At 39.5% G+C, this 25,608-nt stretch overlaps 1 protein-coding gene across 3 annotated transcripts; it reads left to right on the forward strand.

Moving 5' to 3' along the window:
* SLC39A6 (solute carrier family 39 member 6) lies at window positions 1–25,608 on the forward strand. Of its 3 annotated transcripts, none has more exons than XM_032245309.1 (10): window positions 1–276; window positions 2,386–3,132; window positions 4,617–4,797; window positions 5,624–5,793; window positions 7,012–7,230; window positions 17,509–17,614; window positions 19,774–20,151; window positions 21,643–21,723; window positions 22,947–23,137; window positions 24,369–25,608. In XM_032245309.1, the coding sequence occupies exons 2-10, from the start codon at window positions 2,395–2,397 to the stop codon at window positions 24,519–24,521; spliced, it is 2,217 nt and encodes a 738-aa protein (XP_032101200.1). In that variant the 5' UTR covers window positions 1–276; window positions 2,386–2,394; the 3' UTR covers window positions 24,522–25,608. The 3 variants fall into 3 exon arrangements, with proteins under 3 accessions (XP_032101200.1, XP_032101202.1, XP_032101201.1); XM_032245310.1 differs by having other exon boundaries at window positions 49–289; window positions 24,369–24,966; XM_032245311.1 differs by lacking the exons at window positions 22,947–23,137; window positions 24,369–25,608 and adding an exon at window positions 21,838–22,057.

Consider the following 25,608-nt stretch of genomic DNA (forward strand, 5'->3'; position numbering starts at 1 on the left):
TTGCCAAAGGGGGCGGTGGTTCCCCGCGGCGCTGAGCTCGGCGGTAATTAGTGATTGTCCTCCAGCTCCGCGAAGGCGAGGGGCGCGGCTGCCTGGTGGCTGCGCGGCGCTATCCCCGGACCAAGGGGCAGCCAACCCAATGAAACTACCGCGTGTCCGCGCCTGGTAGAGATTTCTCGAAGAGACCAGTGCGCCCGTTCCGAGCCCTTCGGACCGCCCGCGTGGAACCGAATCTGCGCGCGTGGCCGGGCCGTGGGACCACGAGGCCGCGGAGACGTGAGTCTTTGAGGTCCGGGAGCGGGGCGCCTGGGAAGGGGAGCCCCGCAGGCCAGACAGGCAGGGAGGTTCTGCGGAGACCGGGGTCCTGCGGGCTGGGCATGGGGCTACGGAAAGAGGATGCTGGGGGGGATCCCGCCGCAAGCGTCCACTCGCCCTAGAGAGCCGGGCTTCTAAGGGTGCTCAGATGGGCTTTGGGCTTTTTTCGGAGGATTTTTTGAGGAAACGATTCGTACTTTTCATCCCATATCCGAAGAAGCCACTGACGTGTTTAGAAATAAAAAGCTTTTAGAAGAGAGCTTTGTGCCCTCTTTTCTGTTTCTGTAGTTGCCTTTTTCTCCAAGGCCCTTCTGCTTTCCGTTTTTCTCCAGCACGCGCCAACTTCCAGGGAAGGAGATTCTCGAACGGGTCCGCGACCGCGCTCAGCATCCTCCCAGGAGAAAGGCTTGGAGCTGCTTGGAGCTGCTTGGAGCTGTCCCCTGTGCTAGTCCCCTCACATCGCGCTCCTCGCCTCTCTCCTGGGAATGATTCCTAAATGTTTCTCTTTTGACAGTGAAAGAATTCCCGAAACTTCAGACCCCAAAAATTCCTCTTTCATAAGCCTCGTTCCACGCCGTACCTCCATTTCCCACTGCTCTCTGTATGATACGCTGCACTTGTGCAACACCTGAGTTTTAACGAGCACTTATGATATATATTCCTTCAAGTGTTTTCCTCATTCGCCTTGCAAAATAGGTATTACCGGTGTTTTAGATAAGGTGATGAATTCCAGAGCCCTGTTTAAAGAAGAACAGCTGGCCGTGGTAGAGCTTGGTAGCCCTGTGCTATTGCTTAGTTGGAAACTCGACCTCTGCGTCTTTTGCGGGAGATGTGGGTTTGACTACCTTAACGTCCACCGTTGGTGCTGGACATCCTGCCGGGTCTGAATTAACCGAATTCTGGCTCTGCTTAACACAATTCTGCTTTTCAAAATCCAACTCAATTGCTAACTCGTCTCTGGGTGCATAGGCCTTTGGTTCCAATCACTGTTGTAATGATTAACAGTCTGTGATTAAATGTTGACTGGTTTGTAGTAACAAGGATGCTACAGTGAGTTTTTCATGATGTTGAATTTACTTAAAGAGTTCTGTGTGCGGACATAATATGTCCGATTCATTGTCAAGTAGGAAAAAAGATTCTATGTTTATTTAAAGTATACACCTATTTAAGGCTAAGGTGGTGGTCACACCGCTAACCCCAGCACTTTGGGAAGTGGAGGTGGAGGATCTCGTGAGGCCAGGAGTTCAAGACCAGCCTGAGCAACATAGTGAGACCTTGTCTCTACTCAAAACAAACAAAGAAATTGTTTTAAAAAATTAAGTACACATGTATTTGAGTATGCATAGAAAATATCTTGAGGGATACACTGGCAAAATTGAGCACCTTTGAGGATTGTGATTGGGGAAAAGGGTCTTAAATGGACTTGTATATAAGGAGAGTGTATTCGTTTAAAATTTTTTAAATACGTGAATTCTGAGATGATTATTTCTGTTTTTTGGTGTTAGAAGATTATTATATGAAACGGTGGTGATGATGAATGTAGCTAGATTTCACGTAGTTCTTTTTTTTTTTTTTTTTTTTTGAGACGGTTTCACCATGTTGCCCAGGCTGGTCTCAAACTTTTGACCTCAGGTAATCTGCCTACCTTGGCCAAGTGCTAGAATTATAGGCATGAGCCACCACGCCCTGCCCAGATTTCATTTTGAATCATTTGCCTTAGTGATTCAAATAATTGTTCAAACAAATTCTCAACTTCAGTAAGAAGTTGATGGCTGTGGCTGCCTGGATCTCTCCTATCTCTGAGTTTCTATTGCTTTTACAGTGTTAATGTCAGTCTCTTAGCACTCAGCTAGCTGTTCTCCAGTGGTTTCATGTGTTTTAGCAATGCAAGGGTAGAGCCTAGGATTCTAGTTCTCTCCATATTCACAGTACCTAGTGCCACACTGGTCACACCACATGATCCTTTGGCAACTTTGATTATTTGATTACACATTAATTTTCACTATGAGGTTTCTTAATTCAGTTTGTTTTAGAAGTGAGCCAAGAATTTTTTTTTCCTGTCTTTTCTAGGAATGCACAATGGCGAGGAAGTTATCTGTAATCTTGATCCTGACCTTCACCCTCTCTGTCACAAGTCCCCTTCATGAACTAAAATCAGCAGCTGCATTCCCCCAGACTACTGAGAAAATTAATCCAAATTGGGAATCTGGCATTAATGTTGACTTGGCAATTACCACACGCCAATATCATCTACAACAGCTTTTCTACCGCTATGGAGAAAATAATACTTTGTCAGTAGAAGGGTTCAGAAAATTGCTTCAAAATATAGGCATAGATAAGATTAAAAGAATCCATATACACCATGACCATGAGCATCACTCAGACCACGAGCATCACTCAGACCATGATCATCACTCTCACCGTAATCATGCTGCTTCTGGTAAAAATAATCGGAAAGCTCTTTGCCCAGACCATGACTCAGATAGTTCAGGTAAAGAACCTAGAAACAGCCAGGGCAAAGGAGCTCACCAACCCGAACATGCCAGTGGTAGAAGGAATGTCAAGGACAGTGTTAGTGCTAGTGAAGTGACCTCAACCATGTACAACATTGTCTCTGAAGGAACTCACTTTCTAGAGACAATAGAGACTCCAAAACCTGGAAAACTCTTCCCCAAAGATGTAAGTGGCTCCACTCCACCCAGTGTCACAGAAAAGAGCCGGGTGAGCCGGCTGGCTGGTAGGAAAAGAAATGAATCTGTGAGTGAGCCCCGAAAAGGCTTTATGTATTCCAGAAACATGAATGAAAATCCTCAGGAGGTAAGTTGAGTGCTGTTTATTATTTTAATATACCTGTGTGTCTGTCCTGTCTCTTCTAAAGTAAAAATAAAATGGTGAACTTATTAAAAAGGGAATTTCCACCTTTTCAGCAAGGCACTTGGCACAAAGCATGCCTGCTATGTTGTAAACATTCCCAATTCAGAACTTAGGGAATAGTTCTTTTGGTGAGTATAGTGCTGCCTCCTAAAATTTTTTCTGTTATAGAATATAAAAAGAGAAAGGTATCAAGGTTATCTTTGGAGAAAGACTATAAAGGTGCATATTATTAGTAAAAAAATAGAAAATAAGGGATTGAAAGCAGGAGTTAGAATCCATGTTTTAGAGAAAGGTGTGACTGAGGGGCTGAAGACCACTGAGTATAGCACTGCTACCTCCTTGACAGAGGTCCACAATGACTTGAGAAGTGATTGAAATTGGAGCAGTTTCCAAGAATGTCTTGCTGGACAAGGGAAAAGTCTGGGTAGTGAGGTTCTGAGTTCATGTGGTTTTTCTAGAATAGACTTCCAGACTCTACATAATTCGCCTTGACTGAGAGATGTCAAGAACAAGGAATTGTGTTTAAAAAAAAAAACACAAATAAGGAATTAGTTACAGTTTAATGAGTAAAACTTAAGTACTTCATTCAAACCAGCATCTGACTGTACTAATTCTGGAATCATTCTAGTAGTGGTCATAGCCATAGCAACACTGGTGATAAAGTGCTCCTAGTAGTATCAACTGAGAATTGTGGTGGGAGTTTAAAATGTCTTTACAGAAGATGAGAAACTGGTACTAAAGCCAGTTTTGAGTTGGTTTTTGTTTTTTTTTTTTCTTGGTTGGGGGAAAGATTGCACAGAGGAGTATCTTCAAACTAAGTTTGTCATCCAATTAAGTAGTTGAAAACATCTGCCTGCCGGTACAGGTTTGTTTTATTAACCAGCCTTGCCCTCCGCAAGAATCATCTGCATAATTTAATATCCTCTCATTGCAGAGCATTACTTTGCCAGGTACGTAGACAGAACTGAGTTTTTGCAAGTAGAGTCATTACTAGAAGAGGGGCATGTCTTGGACTTGTTTAGGCCAAGTAGGATAGCGTTAGTACTGAAGCAACATATTTCTCAATCTCTGATGAACCCCATTGTGAAATTAAAGCTCATTTCCTTAATACATTTATACAATGAGTTAACAGGCTTGTGAATCTCCGTTCATCCTCATGCTTGTTCCACTTGAGGCTTTCTCCCTAGGTGACTGGTGATGTACTGCTTCTCTGATGAAGTAGATAGAAGAGATGGGATACCACTGTGGTGACATAGTATCACCAGGTAGATGGAGGCAACTTCCAAAGTGCTCAAAACAGAAGTTGATTTTAATTTTCATTAACTTGGGAAAACAAAGAAGTAGCTTTAGTAAAAAGGGTTATTGTGTCATCACACTACTCTGATGGGGATGCCTTTTGGTAATTTTCACTGCTTTGTTTCTTTCAGTGTTTCAATGCATCAAGGCTACTGACATCTCATGGCATGGGCATCCAGGTTCCGCTGAATGCAACTGAGTTCAACTATCTCTGTCCAGCTATAATCAACCAAATTGATGCTAGATCTTGTCTGATTCATACAAGTGAAAAGAAGGCTGAAATCCCTCCAAAGACCTATTCATTACAAATAGGTAGAATTGCCTTTTTTATGTAAAAACAATTTTAGTAGATACATGTATTTTGTGCTTTTCCTTAGACTTGCATCAGCCTAATTGTTGTTCCAGTACAATTCCAAATATGTCATCTTAGTTGTTCTTTACCTTGAATATGAAGAAAGCAAGGAAAGGTGTTAGACCTGCCCTTTAAAGAAAACCCAGAAAATAACATTTCAATTATGACTTATCTGGGTTCATCCTACAAGAAGGTGTCAGAATTATATGAAATTTGGGATTTTTAAATCGTGTCGCACTGTTTGGGAGGAGGTCTCATGTTCATCTCTGCTGCTTAGGAACCTAATACTGATATATTCTTACTGATAATTAAAATTAGGATAAACTCTTCTATAGTGCAGGGTTGCATTGCTCAAAAGTAATGAGGAAGAAATCACTGCTTTGTTTTCTGAGGACATTATTGAGTTCCTGGTTTCTTCCTCTCTTTTTTCTTTTCATTTTTTCTAAAAAAAATCTTTTATAATTTAGCTGTTTATAGGAGTCTAAAAGCTCAGTTCCTAAGTGAGCTAGAGTACATCCTTGGTAACCATGTATTTTCCTGAAGAATTTCCCGTTAGGGCTTTGCTCCTTACCTGCAGAGTTCTTAAGTACCAGTCAGGTTGTTCATTTGAGCTAACAAGAGGTTTCTTGGTTATTGTGCTATTGTCCCAATAGGTCCTATTTGTATTCAATTTGTGTGTTTTTAGCTTCTCTGCTCTTACATGTCGCTTTATGCTACTCTCTAAAAGTCTTTCTTGTAAAGTTTATTAATTGTATAAATTTTTCTTTGCTCTGTTTTGTTTGACAGCCTGGGTTGGTGGCTTTATAGCCATTTCCATCATCAGTTTTCTGTCTTTGCTGGGGGTTATCTTAGTGCCTCTCATGAATCGGGTGTTTTTCAAATTTCTCCTGAGTTTCCTTGTGGCATTGGCCGTTGGAACTTTGAGTGGTGATGCTTTTTTACACCTTCTTCCACATGTGAGTATAGTAATTTGTCGTGTTAGTATTTGATTATTCAACATTGAAAAAACAGTATGTTTTGGTTTATACTATTTTTTTGTATAAAATGTTAGAAATTTGGTTTTAAAAAGCTTATTTTAAAATATGTTTGATAAGTGAAAGCTGTACTTTTGTGCTAGATCTTAATGTCTGTGAATTTTACAAAACACAAACTAATATAACTTTTACAAAGCACAAACTAATTTAACTTTTTGAAACTCACTTAATAAAAAGAGACAAATTCTGCCCAGCTGTTAGTACTGTGATGAACTGCAGCAGTTGTTACCTGTTAGTGCAATTGCCACAGAAATAAAATATGTGACCCTTTATGTACCCAAGAAACTTGGAGGTTTTTCTTCAGAGTTGAATGTATGTATGTATTTAGAATTTTATACTTCATGACACACAAAACAAGCTTGGTAAAGTTAATTTACTTTTCCATCAAATATCTTGGATAGGCGCTCACTCAAAAAATATGCATAAATTCCCATCAAAGGCTTTCGGGTAAGTAGGAAAAGGAAATCACACCATGCCTAGGGCACTACAAATCTCATGTTCCATTCAGTAGTAAAAGAAAACTATGTTGCTTTGACAAGCTCTCAGACCTCCAGATGGCAGATGTTGGGGAATACCTGCTGATAGAAAGTGGCATGTATATGAGGCGTACTGTGTGATTTCCCCCAGTCTCTTAGTGGGTTCCACACCCTGATTCCCTAATGTGCAGTAGCAGTAGTTACTACTCCATTTAGCTGTAGGCTGCTAGGGCAGTGCAGCTGGATCTCAGGTACCTGCCAGGGCCCAACATATACACGCTAGTCTTCTTACAAGGCTAGTCTGATAACATGGACTTTTCAGTTGGAAATATAAGCAGTAGAAACCGTGCACATTCAGTCTAGTATTCCTGTTACTTGTGGCCATGATAATTTGTCAAACATTCAAAATTCTCACTATTTATGTATTGTGAGGGTCACTGGGAATGTATCAGAAGTGCCATAGTACGTGGCATGCATTAATTTCTAGATAGCTAGCTATTCATTGGTTATTTTATTTTTAATATCCTAAACTTCACCTTGTCTCTGAAGTATGTGAATAATTGCCTAACTCTGAATGATTTCAAATTTGGCCTTACATAGCCAACTTTCTGACTTGTTATGTGAAACTGATGCATTTATAAATAACAAGTTGTTTTGCCTTCAGTCTCATGCAAGTCACCACCATAGTCATAGCCATGAAGAACCAGCAATGGAAATGAAAAGAGGACCACTTTTCAGTCATCTTTCTTCTCAAAACATAGAAGAAAGTGCCTACTTTGATTCTACATGGAAGGGGCTAACAGCTCTAGGAGGCCTATATTTCATGTTTCTTGTTGAACATGTCCTCACATTGATCAAACAATTTAAAGATAAGAAAAAAAAGGTAAGAAAAAGTACGCTGACTACTTACTATGCTTCAGACATCTATAGTAGTACCCTAACTAGATTGTTAGACTAGCAGGCCTAATTGTATGAGCTTTATTTGAAAGGGAATTCAGTACCCTTGAAGTACTTTTTGGTCCTAGAGATATTTATGAGGAGCATTTTTATATCTTAATAGCTTTGAAGTTTTCCATCTTTGCTATTCCCTTGAAACTTATGACAGAGTAGGAAAGGCCAGGATAAACATCTCTGTGAGTGACCAGACAAGGAACCAGCAGGGCCTTAAAGACCAAAAGCATTGTGGATACATGGGTACACCATCAATATTTATTAGTAGTTATGATTAACTAATGTGATTACTTTCAAATTATTTACCTAGTAGCTGAATGTTCTGTTTTCTTTTAAAGGGTATGTGACTTTTACAGGCTTCCCCTTTGCAAATTGAATCAGAAATGATATGAAGTCAAACAATAGGCTCTTTCTTTCTGGCAAAACACACACACACGCACACACACACACACACATACTCTTTTGAGTTGCCTATGGTAATTTGTCACTTTTTATTTCATATGATCAGACAAGTCATTCAGAAGAGTGTTAGGAGACTCTTAAAACTGATGTGGGGGCCAGGCGCCGTGGCTCATGCCTATAATCCCAGCACTTTGGGAGGCCAAGCAGGCAGATCACTTAAGGTCAGGAGTTCGAGACTAGCCTGGTCAACATGGCAAAACTCCATCTGCACTACAAATACGAAAAGTAGCCAGGCAAGGTGGTGCACACCTGTAATCTCAGCTACTCGGGAGGCAGAGGCACAAGAATCGCTTGAGCACCAGGAGGCAGAGGCTGCAGTGAGCCAAGACTGCACAACTGCACTCCAACCTGGGCAACAGTGAGACTGTCTCAAAAAATAAATAAATAAATAAATAAAAATTTTGTCTTCACATCTCAACATTTTAATCTAACATAACATCTGTGTACTCATATTCTGGTCATTTGATATTTACCAGGATGTTTTTTGAGTTGGAGTTCTGTATTCTGTATCATCTTTTCTTTTTTTCTTTATCAGCCTTGCTGTTCCAGCTACGATTTCCAATTTTGGTCTAAAATTGAACAAGAGGTTACACACTTAAAGCTATTCTGAATGTAGAATCTAGGTTTTGGAAATTAAAAAAAAAAAAATTTATGCAGTGGTAGCCTTACATAATTTGATATATTTTTTTTAGCATCTTGCATTTGAATCTTCAAAGCATTCAGCTTTTGTGTTCACAGAATTAAGTATCCCCTACCAGGCACGGTGGCTCACGCCTATAATCCTAGCACTCTGGGAGGCTAAAGCAGAAGGATTGCTTGAGGCCAGGAGTTTGAGAGCAGCCTGGGCACAGCCAGGACCCATCTCTACCCCCCAAAAAAGAAGTAATTTCTTATCATCATTTCATAGTTTGAGCAATGTGTAATTAAATTGTGCAATTACAGTAATAGGTGTAACTGGCATGAAGAGATTTCAAAACCAACACAGTTGATTCTTGCTGAGCATAGAATCAACTCAGCTTAGAATCATCCACAGCTCACTGTGGGAAGCAAATGCATGTGTAAACAGGAGAGTATTTATACTAGGAGTATTTGCTCTTAGGGATTTTACATTCACCAAAATCTCAAAAATTTTGAACCCTCTCTTTAGTGGACCTAAATATAGAGAGAAGAAGTAAAATAAGAATAGCTTTTTTTTTTTTTTTTTTGAGACAGGGTTTCACTATGTTGGTCAGGCTGGTCTCGAACTCCTGACTTCATGATCCACCTGCCTTGACCTCCAAAAATGCTGGGATTACACGCGTGAGCCACCGTGCCTGGCCTAGCTTATTTACTCTCAACAAGGAAGTCATCTTCTGTGTTCCCATTGTCCCAATTACTTCCCTTGGACTATTTCTTAATGTTATTGAATAGTTTCTAATCTCATTTAATTCTCTCAAAAAGAAAAAAAGCTACTCATTATATAGTGAGTACTTTGAGCTCTTCAGGCATTTTTTACTAAGGGTTTTCCTTAACAGAGCCATCCTGCACCCCTGGGAGATCCCATCTATCATAGTATCATAGTTTTAGGTTACCTACCATATATGGACTAGTTTATTCCTACTTCTTTTAAGTCCTTTGCAGTTATTCTTACTTTTTTTTTTTTTTAAAAAAAAAAAAGGTCAATTATTCAGGGACACTTGGGGATGGGTTTTTTCTTTTTTTTAACTGTACGTCTGGGTCAAAATGCCATAACTTATTTAACATTCTCATTTCAACTTAGTTTCCAAATTTTACCTAAAGACAATTTTTATTTTTTCTTTCTTTTTTTAAGAGACAGGATCTTGCTCCGTTACCTAGGTTAGCATGCAGTGGCATGATCATAGCTCACCGCAGCCTCAAATTCCTGGATTTATGCAATCCTCTCACCTCAGCCTCCCAAGTAACTGGGATTACAGGCTCGTGCCACCAAGCCCGGCTAAGGATAGCTTTTCTTTAACTTAGCACTCTTTAATCTTGGACTCCAAGAGATAGGCCCTCTGTTATCTGATATGGAGCAATTTTTTTTAACTCTAGGTTATAACTCTAGATTATTAGTGAGTTATAAAATCAATCTGTGTGTCATAATCAATATTTTAAAATGCAACAGTAATATTAGAGTATATTATATATACATTACTATGTTTATATTACACATATTACTGTGGGTTGTAGTCAGAGTAGTTTGATGCTCTCTGCTTTAAAATAATATCTACTAGAATGTAAGCTCTTAAAAGCCAGGATCTCTCTGTCTTGTTTATAGCTCTGTCTCCAATGTGTAGAATAGTGTCTGGTACATAATAGATGGTAATAAATATTGAATGTTTAAGGAACATGAAACAGCAAGTAAGCAAAATTTCTAGGCGAAGACTTCCTACAGAAGTTTTGCAAATGTTACATGTTCTCTTCCCTTTTTGAAATATGTTGTTTATCTTTTTTAAAGGCATCCAGATATTAAAGTTACTTAATAATTTTTAATCTAATTCTCTCAAAAAGAAAAATACTATTTATTATATGGTGAGTATGAGGAGTTCTTGAAACTCATAACTGGCCATTTTACTTAGGACTTTTCTTAAAAGATTCATGCTACACCCCTGGGAGATTCTATATATCATATTTTTAGGTTACCTGCCTTCTGCTAGTGAAGGTTATTGTTCATGTTGAAAACTGGATAATCATCTCTGATACCCCCTCATTCACATATCCAGTCAAGTTTTATTAAATATGTCCATGGTCTCTCCATTCCTCTCCATCTTTCTTGCTGTCATTCTAGTCCAAGCCATGGTTGTCTCCCTACCTGAGTGACAGTTATTGCCTCCTAATAGGGGCCTGTCACATTATTTTCTTCCTTTCCCAATCTAGACTTCACAGAGCAGATAGTGATTTGCTTAAATGAAAATATGATGAGGTTGCACACCACTACTTAAAATCCTTCCCTCAGTGGCTCCGTTAGTCGTTGGACAAAGCCCACTATTCTCAACAGAGTTCTATTGTCTGGTCTCCTTTAGCTGCCTCAGCCTCATCTCTGGCCACCCTCTCTGACCTAGTAGGCCTTGCCACCTTGTACTTCTTTGAGTTCCAGAACAGTGCGGACCCCTTCCAAGTGCTATTCTCCCTGCCTGGAATGCTGCCTTCCCCACCTTCCCCAACAAACTCCTGCCTACCTTTTAGTCTTGGTGTAAATGTTACATTTTTTCAGTGGCCCTCTAGAAATTATTGAGGTCATGTTATTATACACTCCTAATAACACTCTGTTCTTTCCTGTTGTAAAATGTATCCAAAGTTATAATCAAAGAATTGTATAATCATTATCTGTGTAAAACCCTTCTCCCTGTGGATAATAAGCTCCATGAGAACAGATATTGTGTGTGTCTTGTTTTATGTTGTACTCCTAGCATTTAGCATAGGGAACATTGTGTGGGCCTTTGATACTTATGGAATGAAAGAATAGGTTAAACTGTAAGTTCTAGAATAATTGCCCAATAAGAAAGCACCAGGAAAAGTGATTTAAGATACCCTGAATTCATTTATTTTTAAAAATATTTAAGTACTTTCTCTGATTGAGGCATTATATTCAGCATAACTGCAAAGATTTGTCTGTGTTTGCCTTTAAAAGCTCTTTTTTTTTCTATTTTTTTAATTGCATTTTAGGTTTTGGGGTACATATGAAGAACATGCAAGATTGTTGCATAGGTACACACATGGCAGTGTGATGTGGTGCCTTCCTCCCCATAACCTATAACTGGCATTTCTCCCCATGCCGTCTCTCCCCAACTACCCACCCCCTGCTGTCCCTACCGTATTTGCCCCCAACAGACCCCAGTGTGAGATGCTGCCCTCCCTGCGTCCATGTGTTCTCATTCTTCAACACCCACCTATGAGTGAGAACATGCAGTGTTTGATTTTCTGTTCTTGTGTCAGTTTGCTGAGAATGATGGTTTCCAGGTTCATCCATGTCCCTACAAAGGACATGAACTCATCGTTTTTGATGGCTGCATAGTATTCCATGGTGTTTATGTGCCACATTTTCCCTGTCCAGTCTATCATCGACGGGCATTTGGGTTGGTTCCAGGTCTTTGCTATTGTAAACTGTGCTGCAATGAACATTTGTGTGCATGTGTCTTTATAGTAGAACGATTATCCTTTGGATATATACCCAGTAATGGGATTGCTGGTGGAATTTCTATTTCTAGGTCCTTGAGGAATCGCCACACTGTCTTCTATGGTTAAACTAATTTACCCTCCCACCAACAGTATAAAAGTGTTCCTATTTCTCCACATCCTCTCCAGCATCTGTTGTCTCCAGATTTTTTAATGATGATCATTCTAACTGGCGTGAGATGGTGTATCAGTGTAGTTTTGATTTCCATTTCAATAATGACCAGTGATGGTGAAAATTTTTTCATATATTTGTTGAGAAACATTTTTCATATGTTTCTCATGTATGTCTTCTTTTGTAAAGTGACTGTTCATATCCTTTGCCTATTTTTGAATGGGCTTGTTTTTTTCTTGTAAATCTGTTTTAGTTCTTTGTAGATTCTGGATATCAGCCCTTTGTCAGATGGCTAGACTGCAAAACTTTTTTCCTATTCTGTTGGTTGCCAGTTCACTCTAATGACTGTTTCGTTTGCTGTGCAGAAGCTATGGAGTTTGATTAGGTCCCATTTGTCTATTTTGGCTTTTGTTGCCAATGCTTTTGGTGTTTTGGTCATGAAGTCCTTGCCTACGCCTATATGCTGAATGGTTTTGCCTAGGTTTTCTTCTAGGGTTTTTATGGTGTTAGGTCTTATGTTTAAGTCTTTAATCCATCTGGAGTTAATTTTAGTATAAGATGTCAGGAAGGGGTCCAGTTTCTGCTTTCTGCACGTGGCTAGCCAGTTTTCCCAACACCATTTATTAAACAGGGACTCCTTTCCACATTGCTTGTTTTTGTCAGGTTTGTCAAAGATCAGATGGTTGTAGATGTGTTGTGTTGCCTCCAAGGCCTCTGTTCTGTTCCATTGGTCTGTGTCTCTGTTTTGGTACCAGTATCATGCTCTTTTGATTACCGTAGCCTTGTAGTATAGTTTGAAGTCCGGTACTGTGATGCCTCCCACTTTGTTCTTTTTGCTTAGAATTGACTTGGCTATGCGGGCTCTCTTTTGGTTCCATATGAAGTTTAAGGTGTTTTTTTCCAGTTCTGTGAAGAAGGTCATTGGTAGCTTGATGGGGATAGCGTTGAATCTGTAAATTACTTTGGGCAGTATGGCCATTTTCACGATATTGATTCTTCCTAACCATGAACATGGAATGTTTCTCCATCTGTTTGTGTCCTCTTATTTCGTTGAGCAGTGGTTTGTAGTTCTCCTTGAAGAGGTCCTTTACATTTCTTGTTAGTTGTATTCATAGGTATTTTATTCTCTTTGTAGCAATTGTGAATGGCAGTTCGTTCTTGATGTGGCTCTCTTTAAGTCTGTTATTGGTTTCCATGAAACTGTGTGGTTCTGAGTTAGTTTCTGAATTCTGAGTTCTAACTTGATTGCACTGTGGTCTGAGAGACTGTTTGTTATGATTTCCATTCTTTCGCATTTGCTGAGGAGTGATTTACTTCCAATTATGTGGTGCTGAGAAGAATGTATATTCTGTGGATTTGGGGTGGAGAGTTTTGTAAATGTCTCTTAAGTTTGCTTGTTCCAGGCCTGAGTTCATGTCCTGGATATCATTGTTAATTTTCTGTCTCGTTGATCTGTCTAATATTGACAATGGGGTGTGAAAGTCTTTCACTATTACTGTGTGGGAGTCTAAGTCTCTTTGTAAGTCATTAAGAACTTGCTTTATGTATCTGGGTGCTCCTGTATTGGGTTCGTATATGTTTAGGATCGTTAGCTCTTGTTGCATTGATCCTTTTACCATTATGTAGTGTCCTTCATTGTCTCTTTTGATCTTTGTTGGTTTAATGTCTATTTTATCTGAGATGAGAATTGCAACTCCTGATATTTTTTTTTTTTGCTCTCCATTTGCTTGGTAAGTCTTCCTCCATCCTTTTATTTTGAGCCTTTGTGTATCCTTGCATGTGAGATGGATTTCCTGGATACAGCACACTGATGGGTTTTGGCTTTTTGTCCAATTTGCCAGTCTGTGTCTTTTGATTGGGGCATTTAGCCAATTTACATTTAGGGTTAATACTATTACGTGTGAATTTAATCCTGCCATTTTGATGCTAGCTGGCTGTTTTGCCCGTTAGTTGATGCAGTTTCTTCATTGTGTTGATGCTTTTTACTATTTGGTATGTTTTTGGAGTGGCTGGTACTGGTTGTTCCTTTCTATGTGTAGTGCCTCTTTCAGGAGTCTTGTAAAGCAGGCCTAGTGATGATGAAATCTCTGAGTACTTGCTTGTTCGTAAAGGATTTTATTTTTCCTTCACTTATGAAGCTCAGTTTGGCTGGATATGAAATTCTGGGTTGAAAGTTCTTTTCTTTAAGGATGTTAAATATTGGCCCCCACTGTCTTCTGGCTTATAGGGTTTCTGCTGAGAGATCTGCTGTGAGTCTGATGGGCTTCCCTTTGTGGGTAACCGACCTTTCTCTCTGGCTGCCCTTAGCATTTTCTCCTTCATTTCAACCCTGGTGAATCTGACGATTATGTGCCTTGGGGTTGCTCTTCTTGAGGAATATCTTTGTGGTGTTCTCTGTATTTCCTGGACTTGAATATTGGCCTGCCTTGCTAGGTTGGGGAAGTTTTCCTGGATAATATCCTGAAGAGTATTTTCCAGCTTGGATTCATTCTCTCCATCACATTCAGGTACACCTATCAAACGTAAATTAGGTCTTTTCACATAGTCCCATATTTCTTGGAGACTTTGTTCATTCCTTTGTACCATTATTTCTCTGATCTTGGCTTCTCATTTTATTTCATTGAGTTGATTCAACCTCTGATATCCTTTCTTCTGCTTGGTCAATTCAGCTGTTGAGACTTGTGTATACTTTGCGAAGTTCTCATGTTGTGTTTTTCAGCTCCATCAATTCACTTATATTCCTCTCTACGTTGTTTATTCCCATTAGCATTTCATCAGATCTTTTTTCAAGTTTCTTAGTTTCTTTGCATTGGGTTAGAACATACATGTTCCTTTAGGTCACAGAAGTTTCTTATTACCCACCTTCTGTAGCCTGATTCTGTCAATTCATCACACTCATTTTCCATCCAGCCTTGTTCCCTTAATGGTGAGGAGTTGTGATCCCTTGTAGGAGGAGAGGCGTTCTGGTTTTGGGTGTTTTCATCCTTTTTGCGCTGGTTTCTTCCCATCTTTGTGGATTTATCCACCTGTCGTCTTTGTAGTTGTTGACTTTCAGATTGGGTCTCCGAGTGGACGTCCAGTTTGTTGATGATGAAGTTATTTCTTTCTGTTCCTTAGTTTTCCTTCTAAAAGTCAGGCCCCTCTGTTCTAGGACTGCTGCGGTCCACTCCAGGCCCTTCTTGCCTATGGATCACCTGCAGCAGCTACAGAACAGTAAGGGTTGCTGCCAGTTTCTTCTGCCATCTTTGTCCCTGAAGGATACCCGCCTGATGTCAGTCTGAGCTCTCCTTTATGAGGTGACTCTGTGGATATACGGAGGTCAGGGAGCTGCTTTAGGAGGCAGTCTGTCCTTTATAGGAGCTCAAGTGCTGAGCTGTGAGCTCCATTGTTCATTCAGAGCTGTTGGGCAGGTACGTTTAAGTCTGCTGCAGCAGAACTCATAAACCCCCCTTTTTTTTCCCAGATGCTTTGACCCCGGGAGTTAGGGCTTTATTTATGAGTTTCTCTTGTGCTGCTGCCTTTTTTCAGGGCTGCTCTGCCCAGCGAGGAGGCATCCTGGTCACTGTCCACCTGCAGAGGCTTTGCTGAGGGGCTGTGGGCTCCGCCCAGCTGCTGTGTGAACTTCCTTGCAGTCCTGTTTATACGGGTATAGTTAGAACTGCCTCGGCAATGGTGGCACACCTCTATAATGGCGGACTCTGTCTGTAATGGTGGGCTGCCTCAGCAATGGCAAACTATCTCTGTAGTGGTAGACTGCCTCGGTAATGGCAGATCCCCCTCCCTCATAGAGCTGGACCGTCCCATGTTCAGCTGTGCTTGCTGTGAAACTCTCAATCCAGAGCATTTCTGATTGTAGTTTTTTTGTGGGGTGGGACCAGCCGAGCCTGATCACCTGGCTCCCTGCCTCAGAGCCCTTTTTGTTTTTTTAGTTGAATGGTCGACTCTGTCTTCCAGATGCTCCAGCGACCTGTTAAAAAGGCGCCGGGATCTGTGTGATTTCCTGTGCGGCTGAAACAGCCGCACTGAGATTCGTGGCTCTTTTTTGCCCAGGAATCTCCCGGCCTGGCTCCCTGTTTCAGTTGAATGGGTGACTGTCTCCCAGGAGCTCCAATCGCCAGCTAAAACAGCGCCCGGACCCGTGTATTTTGTACGGAGAACCACTGCTTCAGGGCGCCGGCAAAACAGCAGCGCCGGCCAAAACAGCTGCGCTGGCAACCGATGGGGCTCCTCTGCCTGGTAATCTCCTGGTCTGTGGGCAATAAAAATCCATCTGGAAATGCGGTGTCCACTCACCCTCCATGCTTTCACTAGGAGCTGCAATCCTGAGGTGCTCCTAATTGGTCATCTTGGATCCGTGTCCTAAAAGCTCTTAAAACTTAAGAATGTATAGATACTTGATATGCTATTAGAGTGCAAATGAAGTCTTAGATATGGTAGTGATTGTCATATTCAAAGGTACTGCAAATAAGAAATCTGTTATTTATGTGATAACTTTTATTTTAAATGTTCTGTAGAAGTAGGTGATACACAGGCACCATTGTTCAAACAGTGATTGTTACAGAACATAAAGGTTGCTTGGACTTAGGGGCAGTCTCTCCTGTACAGTATTTGGGATGGTTAAAAAGCCCAGTGAGGAATCCAAGGTTAATAGAGGCTTGTTTTAAAAGAGAAATCATGTTAACGGTGTTTTAGTAAAGAAAAGTATTTTAAGGTTAATAACTAAAAATCTATAGTTATAGGTTATAAAAAGTATGGGAAGTTTGAAGTTTCAGTGTGCAGAAGAGGCATGGAGGAAGCCAGGCAGGGGGCTAATGGATCACTAGATGCCTGAAGGAAATGCCACTGGCTAGCTTCAAATTGATAAGCTGAGGTAGAGCTTCTTAAGTTTAATGTCTGTATGAATCACCCAGGGATCTAGTTTGAATCCACATTCTGATTCATTAGGTCTGAGGTGTGGCCTGGGAGTATGGATTTCTTTTTTTTTTTTTTTTTTTTTTTTTTGAGTTAAAGTATCGCGCTGTTGCCCAGGCTGGAGTGCAGTGGCATGATCCTGGCTCACTGCAACCTCCGCCTCCCAAGTTCAAGTGATGCTCTCCTTGCCTCAGCTTTCCAAGTCACTGGGATTACGGGTGCCCTCCAACACACCTGGCTAGTTATTTTTGTATTTTTAGTAGAGACACGGTTTCACTATGTTGACTAGGCTGGTCTTGAACTCCTAACCTCATGATCTGCCCACCTAGGCCTCCCAAAGTGCTGGGATTACAGGCATGAGCCACCGTGCCCGGCTGGGAGTATGCATTTCTAACAAGTTCCCAGGAGATACTGTGCTGCTAGTGTGGGACCATTAGAGTAGATGACTGTGGGGGCATTCTGTGTCTTCGGCTTACCTGGTTATTGATTGAAAGCTGTACATATAAACAAATTACTGTTTTAAAGTATTGTTTTCCCTCACTATTTTAGAATCAGAAGAAACCTGAAAGTGATGATGATATGGAGATTAAGAAGCAGTTGTCCAAATACGAATCTCAACTTTCAACAAATGAGGAGAAAGTAGATACAGATGATCGTAAGTCCTTATGCATAAATTTTAGGGCCAGAGGGAGTTCATTGCTGTATGATTTGCAGGCAGCTTAGACCATCTGGAAGAAATGGGACCATGTCCTTTTGGTTTTGGTTTTTTCAATATCTCATACTTCTTAAAAAATTGCCAGTTAGTAAGTTGTTTCATGTATATTTACATTTATTTTTTCTGTAACTTTTTATTTTGAGCTAAATTTGTATTCATAGAAAAGCTTCAAGAACCATACAAACAATTCCTGTATCCCATTCACTCACATTCCCGTTATTTTACCACACATTTATCTTTCACTCTCTTTCTCTAGCTCTGTCTACACACGCATACCTTTTTCTTTAATTTTTTAGTGCCTAGAGGGCCAGCTAGACGCAGACTTTTTTTCTAAACTATTTGAATGTAAGTTATACACATGATGTTTCTTTACTTCTAAATACTTCATGTGTTTTCTAGGAAAATGGACATTCTCTCATATAACCAGTTTAATTATTAAATCAGGAAATTTATACTGATACAGTGCCATTCTCTGTATTCTTTTGTTCCAAATGCCTTAATAGTGCTTTTTACCCCAACACTCCCTCAACTCCCACCACAATATTGTTCCAGAGTACAATTCAGGATCAAATTAGTTGCTTCTAATTTGGGGTTTGTTTAGTATTTTTGCATGATTAGGTTGATCAGTTTTGGCAGGAATACCACAAAATGGTACTTGTCCTTTCCTGTGACATGTTGTGCCACCTGATAGGATTCTTTGTCACTTATTGGCAGTGTTAATTGTGATCACTTGCCTAAAGTTATATCTACCATGTTTCTCCTCTTTTTCCTGTAACTTGGCTGTTTGCTTGGCACATCTGATTGGACAGACTGAGTTAAGATTCGTATTTTCAACCCAGCTCCTTGCCATGATCTTCAAGGTCCTGCTGAGCCCACCACTCTCCTGCATTGTTCACTCTGCTCCAGCCTCCCTGGCCCTCTTTTCACCCTGGGAGCACACAAGGCTTGTCTCTAGGCCATGCATTCACTATTCCTTCTGCTTGGAATACTGTTCTCTGAGACCATCACATAAATTCCTCCTCTTGTTCAGGTCTCAAATCAGATACCTCCTTCTTTAGAGGCCTTCCCTGAGCACCCAACTACAACAGGTCTCCCAGTCACTCTCCATATTGCCCCTCTCTAATTTCTACTTAGCAGTGCCTCCAATACCTTTTTTATACATGTGTTTCCTTGCTAAGTGGCTGTCTCCCCACAAGATCATGAGCTTCTTGAGGGCAGATATTTTGTCAGGCCCCGCTCTATCCCTAGTGCCTAGTTCTGGAGTACCTGGCTCAGCATTGGTATGTATTAGGCAGTTGTTGCCTGAGGTGAGAGAACAACTGTATTGTTGCTGCCACCTGTTTGTATGGTTTCCTGTCCACTGTGTATTCTCCAACATGCTGTTTTTCTCTAAAGACCAAGTAAAATGCTTTCGCTCTTCTTCCTGCATCTGCTCCCTCTTCAGTTTTTTGAATGGACTCCAGTGAAATGTGTAATGATGGGGAGGAAATATCTGCCCTAGAAATGGACTGCAGTGTCGGGGTGGTTCAAAGAAAATTGATAACTATGTACAGGACACAGAAAAATAACCTTATCGTGGCAATTTACTTTCTTTGCACCAATAATAAATGCTTCTTGGTAGTGAGAAATAATTCAGATTCTCTGTTTTTTCCTTGAATTTTGCCTTCCCAAAAAGAGGAAGTCAGATGACAGGATTATGCATGGTTTTTATTTCTAATTTTCCTTCGCTATTTTTCTAAAATAAATATTTTAAATATCTAACATCATGTTTTCTAAAACAAGCAAGTTTTTAGGATGAGGAAAAAAGTCATCTTTAAAAAGGTAGGGAGGTAGAAGAAGTTAAGGGAGAATCTGAGAGGTAGTTATTGAAGGTTAACATGTAAAATCCATTCTTAATATTTGAGACCATTCCATTTCTGGAATTCATTAAAACCTGTGGATGTTTCTCATCACTTATACTTCAGTGTTTAGTTCTGCAGATATGAAGGAGTTACTATGCTTTAAGATCTTCTGTTTACTTTTTCAGTGCAGTTTGAAATGTCCCCAAGTTCATTAACAAAGCCTTCTAACTGTCCACATGCCTTTATGTTTATTCCTAGGAACTGAAGGCTATTTAAGAGCAGACTCACAAGAGCCCTCCCACTTCGATTCTCAGCAGCCTGCAGTCTTGGAAGAAGAAGAGGTCATGATAGCTCATGCTCATCCACAGGAAGTCTACAATGAATATGTACCCCGAGGATGCAAGAATAAATGCCATTCACATTTTCACGATACACTCGGCCAGTCGGATGATCTCATTCACCATCATCATGACTACCATCACATTCTGCATCACCACCACCACCAAAACCACCATCCTCACAGTCACAGCCAGCGCTACTCTCGGGAGGAGCTGAAAGATGCCGGCATTGCCACTCTGGCCTGGATGGTGATAATGGGTGATGGCCTGCACAATTTCAGTGATGGCCTAGCAATTGGTATACATCTGCATATTTGTTCCTTGTTGATTGATTCTGAAAATGTCACATTAAACACCTGACAAAGAATAGATTAGTTTAGATGAGGATATTAGTGACTTCCAAGATTATAAAAATGTTATTTTTTCTTTTACGACCTTGACAGTGAAGTACTCAGTTAATGTTAGGTATGATTAAATGCTAGGAATTGTCCCTAGCCCATGACCTAAGTTGTAACTGTCAGAAGCTGTTCTTAAGTTGCAAGATCTTAAGGTCAGCCTTTAATTTGTATGATGCATATATGAGATTATTTTTCTCCCTATGCATTGAAGTTCTCTTATCAATAATATAAGTAATATTTATAAAGGTAAAATTATATTTTCCATCATCTTTTATGCTAAAGGAATCTTAATACATCTAAGTCCAGTTATCAATCTCTATCCTAAGAAGAATTACAGAACTTTTGTTAATAAATTGTTATACCACAGTTGAGAGATAATAGAATATTTACAAGTTTTAATAATTTGGTGCCGGAAGGAACCATGTAATTAGGCAGCTGAGGCCTGTAAAGGTGGAGCCACTTGCTCAAGGAGGCTGTGCTGTGTTAAAACTAGGCTAAGATGAGCCCAGGCCTTGGCTCCCTGGGAGTTGAGTGCTCTTCCTCTTGTACTATATTATGTGGAACTAAAACAGACAAAGGAGGAATGTTCAACTGCATAGTCGGCTGGGCGTGGTAGCTCAGGTCTGTAATCCCAGCACTTTGGAAGGCCAAGGCAGGAGGAGTTCAAGACCAGCCTAAACAACATAGTGAGACCTCATGCCTACAAATTTTTTTTAAAAATTGGCCAGGTGTGGTGGCACACACCTGTAGTCCCAGCTGCTTGGTAGTCTGAGGTAGAAGGAGTGCTTGAGCCTGGGAGTTTGAGGTTCCAGTGAGCTGTGATCTCACCACTGTACTCCAACCTGGCCAACAGAATGAAACCCTGTCTCTAAAAAAAAACATGTACAGTCATGGTTTATAATTGATTGATTGTATAATATGTCAGGTTTTTAAAAGGACAGCTATTTGTCTTAGAGTTTTCTCAGTGAGATAGGGAAAGAATAAATGTAAACAAATCTAATTACATAGTAAATTCCTCCGAGGCAAGTAAAACATATTTATACCCTTAACAGGAGTAGAGTTTTTTCCTAAACCTTTCAAACAGTTTATTTTATATTCTTGAATATGCCTTTTATATGGTAGGAGTTACTTGTCAGATTTGTATAACTATCCACTCACACTAAGGCATAGAAAACCTTCCCTTCTCTCTTATGCCTGATGTGTTACTTTGGGAAATTTAGACCTCATGGAATGTACTCTAAGATTTCTTACAAAGAAGATACAAAGTTGGGTTGGGAAACTTCTGTTCATTCACAGCCAAAATATAGTTTTTTTCTTACCTCATTTTGCATACTGAAAAGATTAAAAAACACACAAAGTAGCCAAACTTTTTCTGATTGATTTTTACACAGGTGCTGCTTTTACTGAAGGCTTATCGAGTGGTTTAAGTACCTCTGTTGCTGTGTTCTGTCATGAGTTGCCTCATGAATTAGGTGAGAGAACCACATAAATTGTATTTGCCAAGTGGGTGAAATGTCCTAGTGTTACTGGCTTTTGCTAATGTTAGTTCAGCAAGCTTCTTCATCAATTCCATGCCTTCTCATAAGTCTGCCAACCAGCATACTGATGACTTCAGGAATCATCTTCATACCTACAAGGTGAATAAGACTACAGGATACAAAGGAATCATCTTCCGTTAACAGAAGTTGAAAAAGAGAATCTCATTGGAATTGAAGGGAAGTGGATGAGTTGTGTTTTGAATATTATTCTTCTTTGTCACTAGGCTTTAAATCCTTCCCTAGTTCTGGATCCCAGTTCATGTCCTTGTTTTTTTTTCCTTATGGAGATATATTCACACACATACCACTGATGCCATTTTCACTTTTGTTCCTTGTCATATGTTCAGCCATTCCTTATAATCTTCAACTTCTAATTTATGTTCTACATTCAAGGCCCATGAAGCCTCTCTCTTATTACCATCTTCATGTGTCTCTTTTCTCCTTTTATAATTGTAGCATTAAACTCTTCAGCTCTTAGTTATGTAATACCTTTATTGTTTGCTGATTATCTCGTGTATTTTCCACCCATCCCTCCCTTCTTTGTGGCCAAATTCCAAGCTCCTTGAAGACAGTGCAAGATCACAATGGTAAATTTATAGTATTTATCATTTATTGACAAAGTATAAGCCTTAAGAAAATTTTGGATAAGATATCTGGCCAGCGCAGTGGCTCACACCTGTAACCCCAGAACTTTGGGAGGCCAGGGCAGGTGGATCACCTGAAGACTGAAGTTCGAAACCAGTATGGTCAACATGGTGAAACTGGGGTTTCACCCATTTCTGCTAAAAATACAAAAATTAGCCAGGTGTATTGGCATGTGCCTGTAGTCCCAGCTACTCAGAAGGCTGAGGCACAAGAATGGCTTGAACCCAGGAGGCAGAGGTTGCAATGAGCTAAGATCTTGCCACTGTACTCTAGCCTGGGTGACAGAGCAAGATTGAAAGATGAAGAATAAAAAGGAAAAACAATAGTTTATACAGGTGTTGGGGTGATTTACTGAGTAACACTGCTTTAACGCTAGATAATTCTTAATTTTGTTTCTTTTTCCCCCTCTCAAAAATAATAGAAAATTTTCTTAAATCTGAGAAGTATCTTGGTATCTGTCTTAACAATGATTTCTTAATGACTTTTTCTTCCTTTTTCATTTTCTGTTAAAGGTGACTTCGCTGTTTTACTAAAGGCTGGCATGACCGTGAAGCAGGCTGTCCTTTATAATGCTTTGTCAGCCATGCTGGCGTATCTTGGAATGGCAACAGGAATTTTCATTGGTCATTATGCTGAAAATGTTTCTATGTGGATATTTGCACTTACTGCTGGCTTATTCATGTATGTTGCTCTAGTTGATATGGTAAGTTTTTAAGAAGTCATGTTACATTATTGACTAACAATAAAATAGAGAAAATATTCAGTAAAGCCTCATTTTTTCTCTCTTTTTGGGGGAGCAGGAAGTGGAATATAGCCCAGGCTGGTCTCAAACTCCTGAGCCCAAATGATCCTTCCATCTCAGCCTCCTGAGTATCTAGGACTATAGGCCCAATAAAAATCATTTTTTTGGCTGGGCAGAGTGGCTCACACCTTTTAGCCCAGCATTTTGGGAGGCCAAGGCAGGCAGATCACTTGAGGTCAGGAGTTGACCAGGCTGGCCAACATGGTGAAACCCTGTTTCTATTAAAAATTAACAAAAAATTAACCAAGCATAGTGGCATGCACCTGTAGTCCCAGCTACTCAGGAAGCTGAGGCAGGAAAATCACTTGAACCCAGGAGGTGGAGGTTGCAGTGAGCTGAGACTGCACCACTGCACACCAGCCTGGACAACAGAGCAAGACTGTCTCAAAAAAAAAAAAAAAAAAAAAATCATTTTTTTTAAAAAAGGTTTTCAATGCAGTAGTGATGAGAAGTGATTCTATATGCAGAAAGATGTAGAATATAAGAATATAGATTCTTTAGAGTTTTTTGATTGTTGATCACACCTTTATCTTAATATGTATCAGGATTCACAAAAATATCTACATCCTTATGATGTATTGTTGTAGAATACAATCTCAGTAATCAGGCAGTGACTTTTCTATAGATTTGTAGGAAATCCAGGATGAGATACATATTGTTGGTATGCTGTGTACTTCAGAATGCTTAGTTTCCTTATTAATCAACAAAGGAGTCATATCTTTTTGTCACTAATGTCCTCAAAATGATCCCAGCCAAATTTACTGCTAAAATTATACTTTATTATTTTATTTTTATTTTTTACTTGGTAAGCAATCAAAGACAATATATATCTTATATAGTATAAGGTTTTCTATCTCTGAACTAAAGACAAACTACAGCTCAGATATGAAGGCAGTAACTGATGTAGGAAAATCAGTATCGCTTTTCATTTTCCAGTGGAGCAAACTGAACCAATACAAACTTTGACTTTCCCAGAACATCAAAAGTAATCATTCTTAAACTGCTAGGAAATGCTGTATGACGTTATTAGCTAGAGTCAGTATGTATATAATCATGTTTTAAGGAATTAACTCACAGTATATCCAGCTACAAATAAAGCTAATATACTCTTATTTTCCCTTTTTTATTTTAGGTGCCTGAAATGCTACACAATGATGCTAGTGACCATGGATGTAGCCGCTGGGGATATTTCCTTTTACAGAATGCTGGGATGCTTTTGGGTTTTGGAATTATGTTACTTATTTCCATATTTGAACATAAAATTGTGTTTCGTATAAATTTCTAGTTAGGGTTTAAATGCTAGAGTAGCTTAAAAAGTTGTTATAGTTTGAATAGGTCTTAGGGAGATGAGTTTGTATGCTCTAATGTGCAGCATTTAAAGTTAGTGGGTTTTGTGATTTTTGTATTGAATATTGCCGTCTGTTACAAAGTCAATTATGATGGTAACATAAAGGTACGTTTTAATATTTTAAGTTATTCTGTCTTGGAGATATAATCTTTTTGTGCAATTCACCAGTATTACCAGTTTACTGTATAAATAAGAGATTTGGCATGACATGTTCTGTATGTTTCAGGAAAAATGTCTTTAGTGCTTTTTCAAGAACTAACACAGTAATTCCTATGCTGGATTTTAGGTCTCTGAAGAACTGCTGGTGTTTAGGAATAAGAATGTGCATTAAACCTAAAATACCAAGAAAGCTTGTACTGAATTTAAGCGAAGAAATAAGGGGGAAAAGAGTTTAATCTGAGAATTAAGGGGAGGCATAGATTCTTATGAAAATCACAAAAAATTTGTTGTAAATTAGAGGGGAGAAATTTAGAATTAAGTATAAGAAGGCAGAATTAGCATAGAGTACATTCATTAAACATTTTTGTCAGGATTAATGTTCCTGTAAAGACATAGTGAGCACTTTTCATATACTAATTTAGTTGTACATTTAACTTTGTTTGTATAATACAGAAATCTAAATATATTTAATGAATTCAAGCAATATATCACTTGACCAAGGAATTGGAATTTCAAAATGTTTGTGTGGATATATACCAGATGAGTACCATGAGTAGTTTTATGTATCACCAGACTTGGTTATTGCCAAGTTATATATCACCAAAAGCTGTATGATTGGGTGTTCTGGTTACCTGGTTTACAGAAGTATCAGACTAGTAAAACTTTGATATACACGAGGACATTAAAACCATGCTGAGTATCATTTGACTTCGATTCAGAAAGTACTTTAGTATCTCTCAGTACTTCAGTGTTGTCATTGTGAGCAATTGCCTTTTATATTCAGTATTGTAACCATACTAGGCCTTTCTGTGGCGTTCTCTAGATATTTCTTTTTTACACAATAAATTCCTCATGTCACTTAGTG

The sequence above is a fragment of the Sapajus apella genome, unplaced genomic scaffold (assembly GCF_009761245.1).
Source record: "Sapajus apella isolate SASKATOON/1434 unplaced genomic scaffold, GSC_monkey_1.0 scaffold57, whole genome shotgun sequence".
Classification (NCBI taxonomy): domain Eukaryota; kingdom Metazoa; phylum Chordata; class Mammalia; order Primates; family Cebidae; genus Sapajus; species Sapajus apella.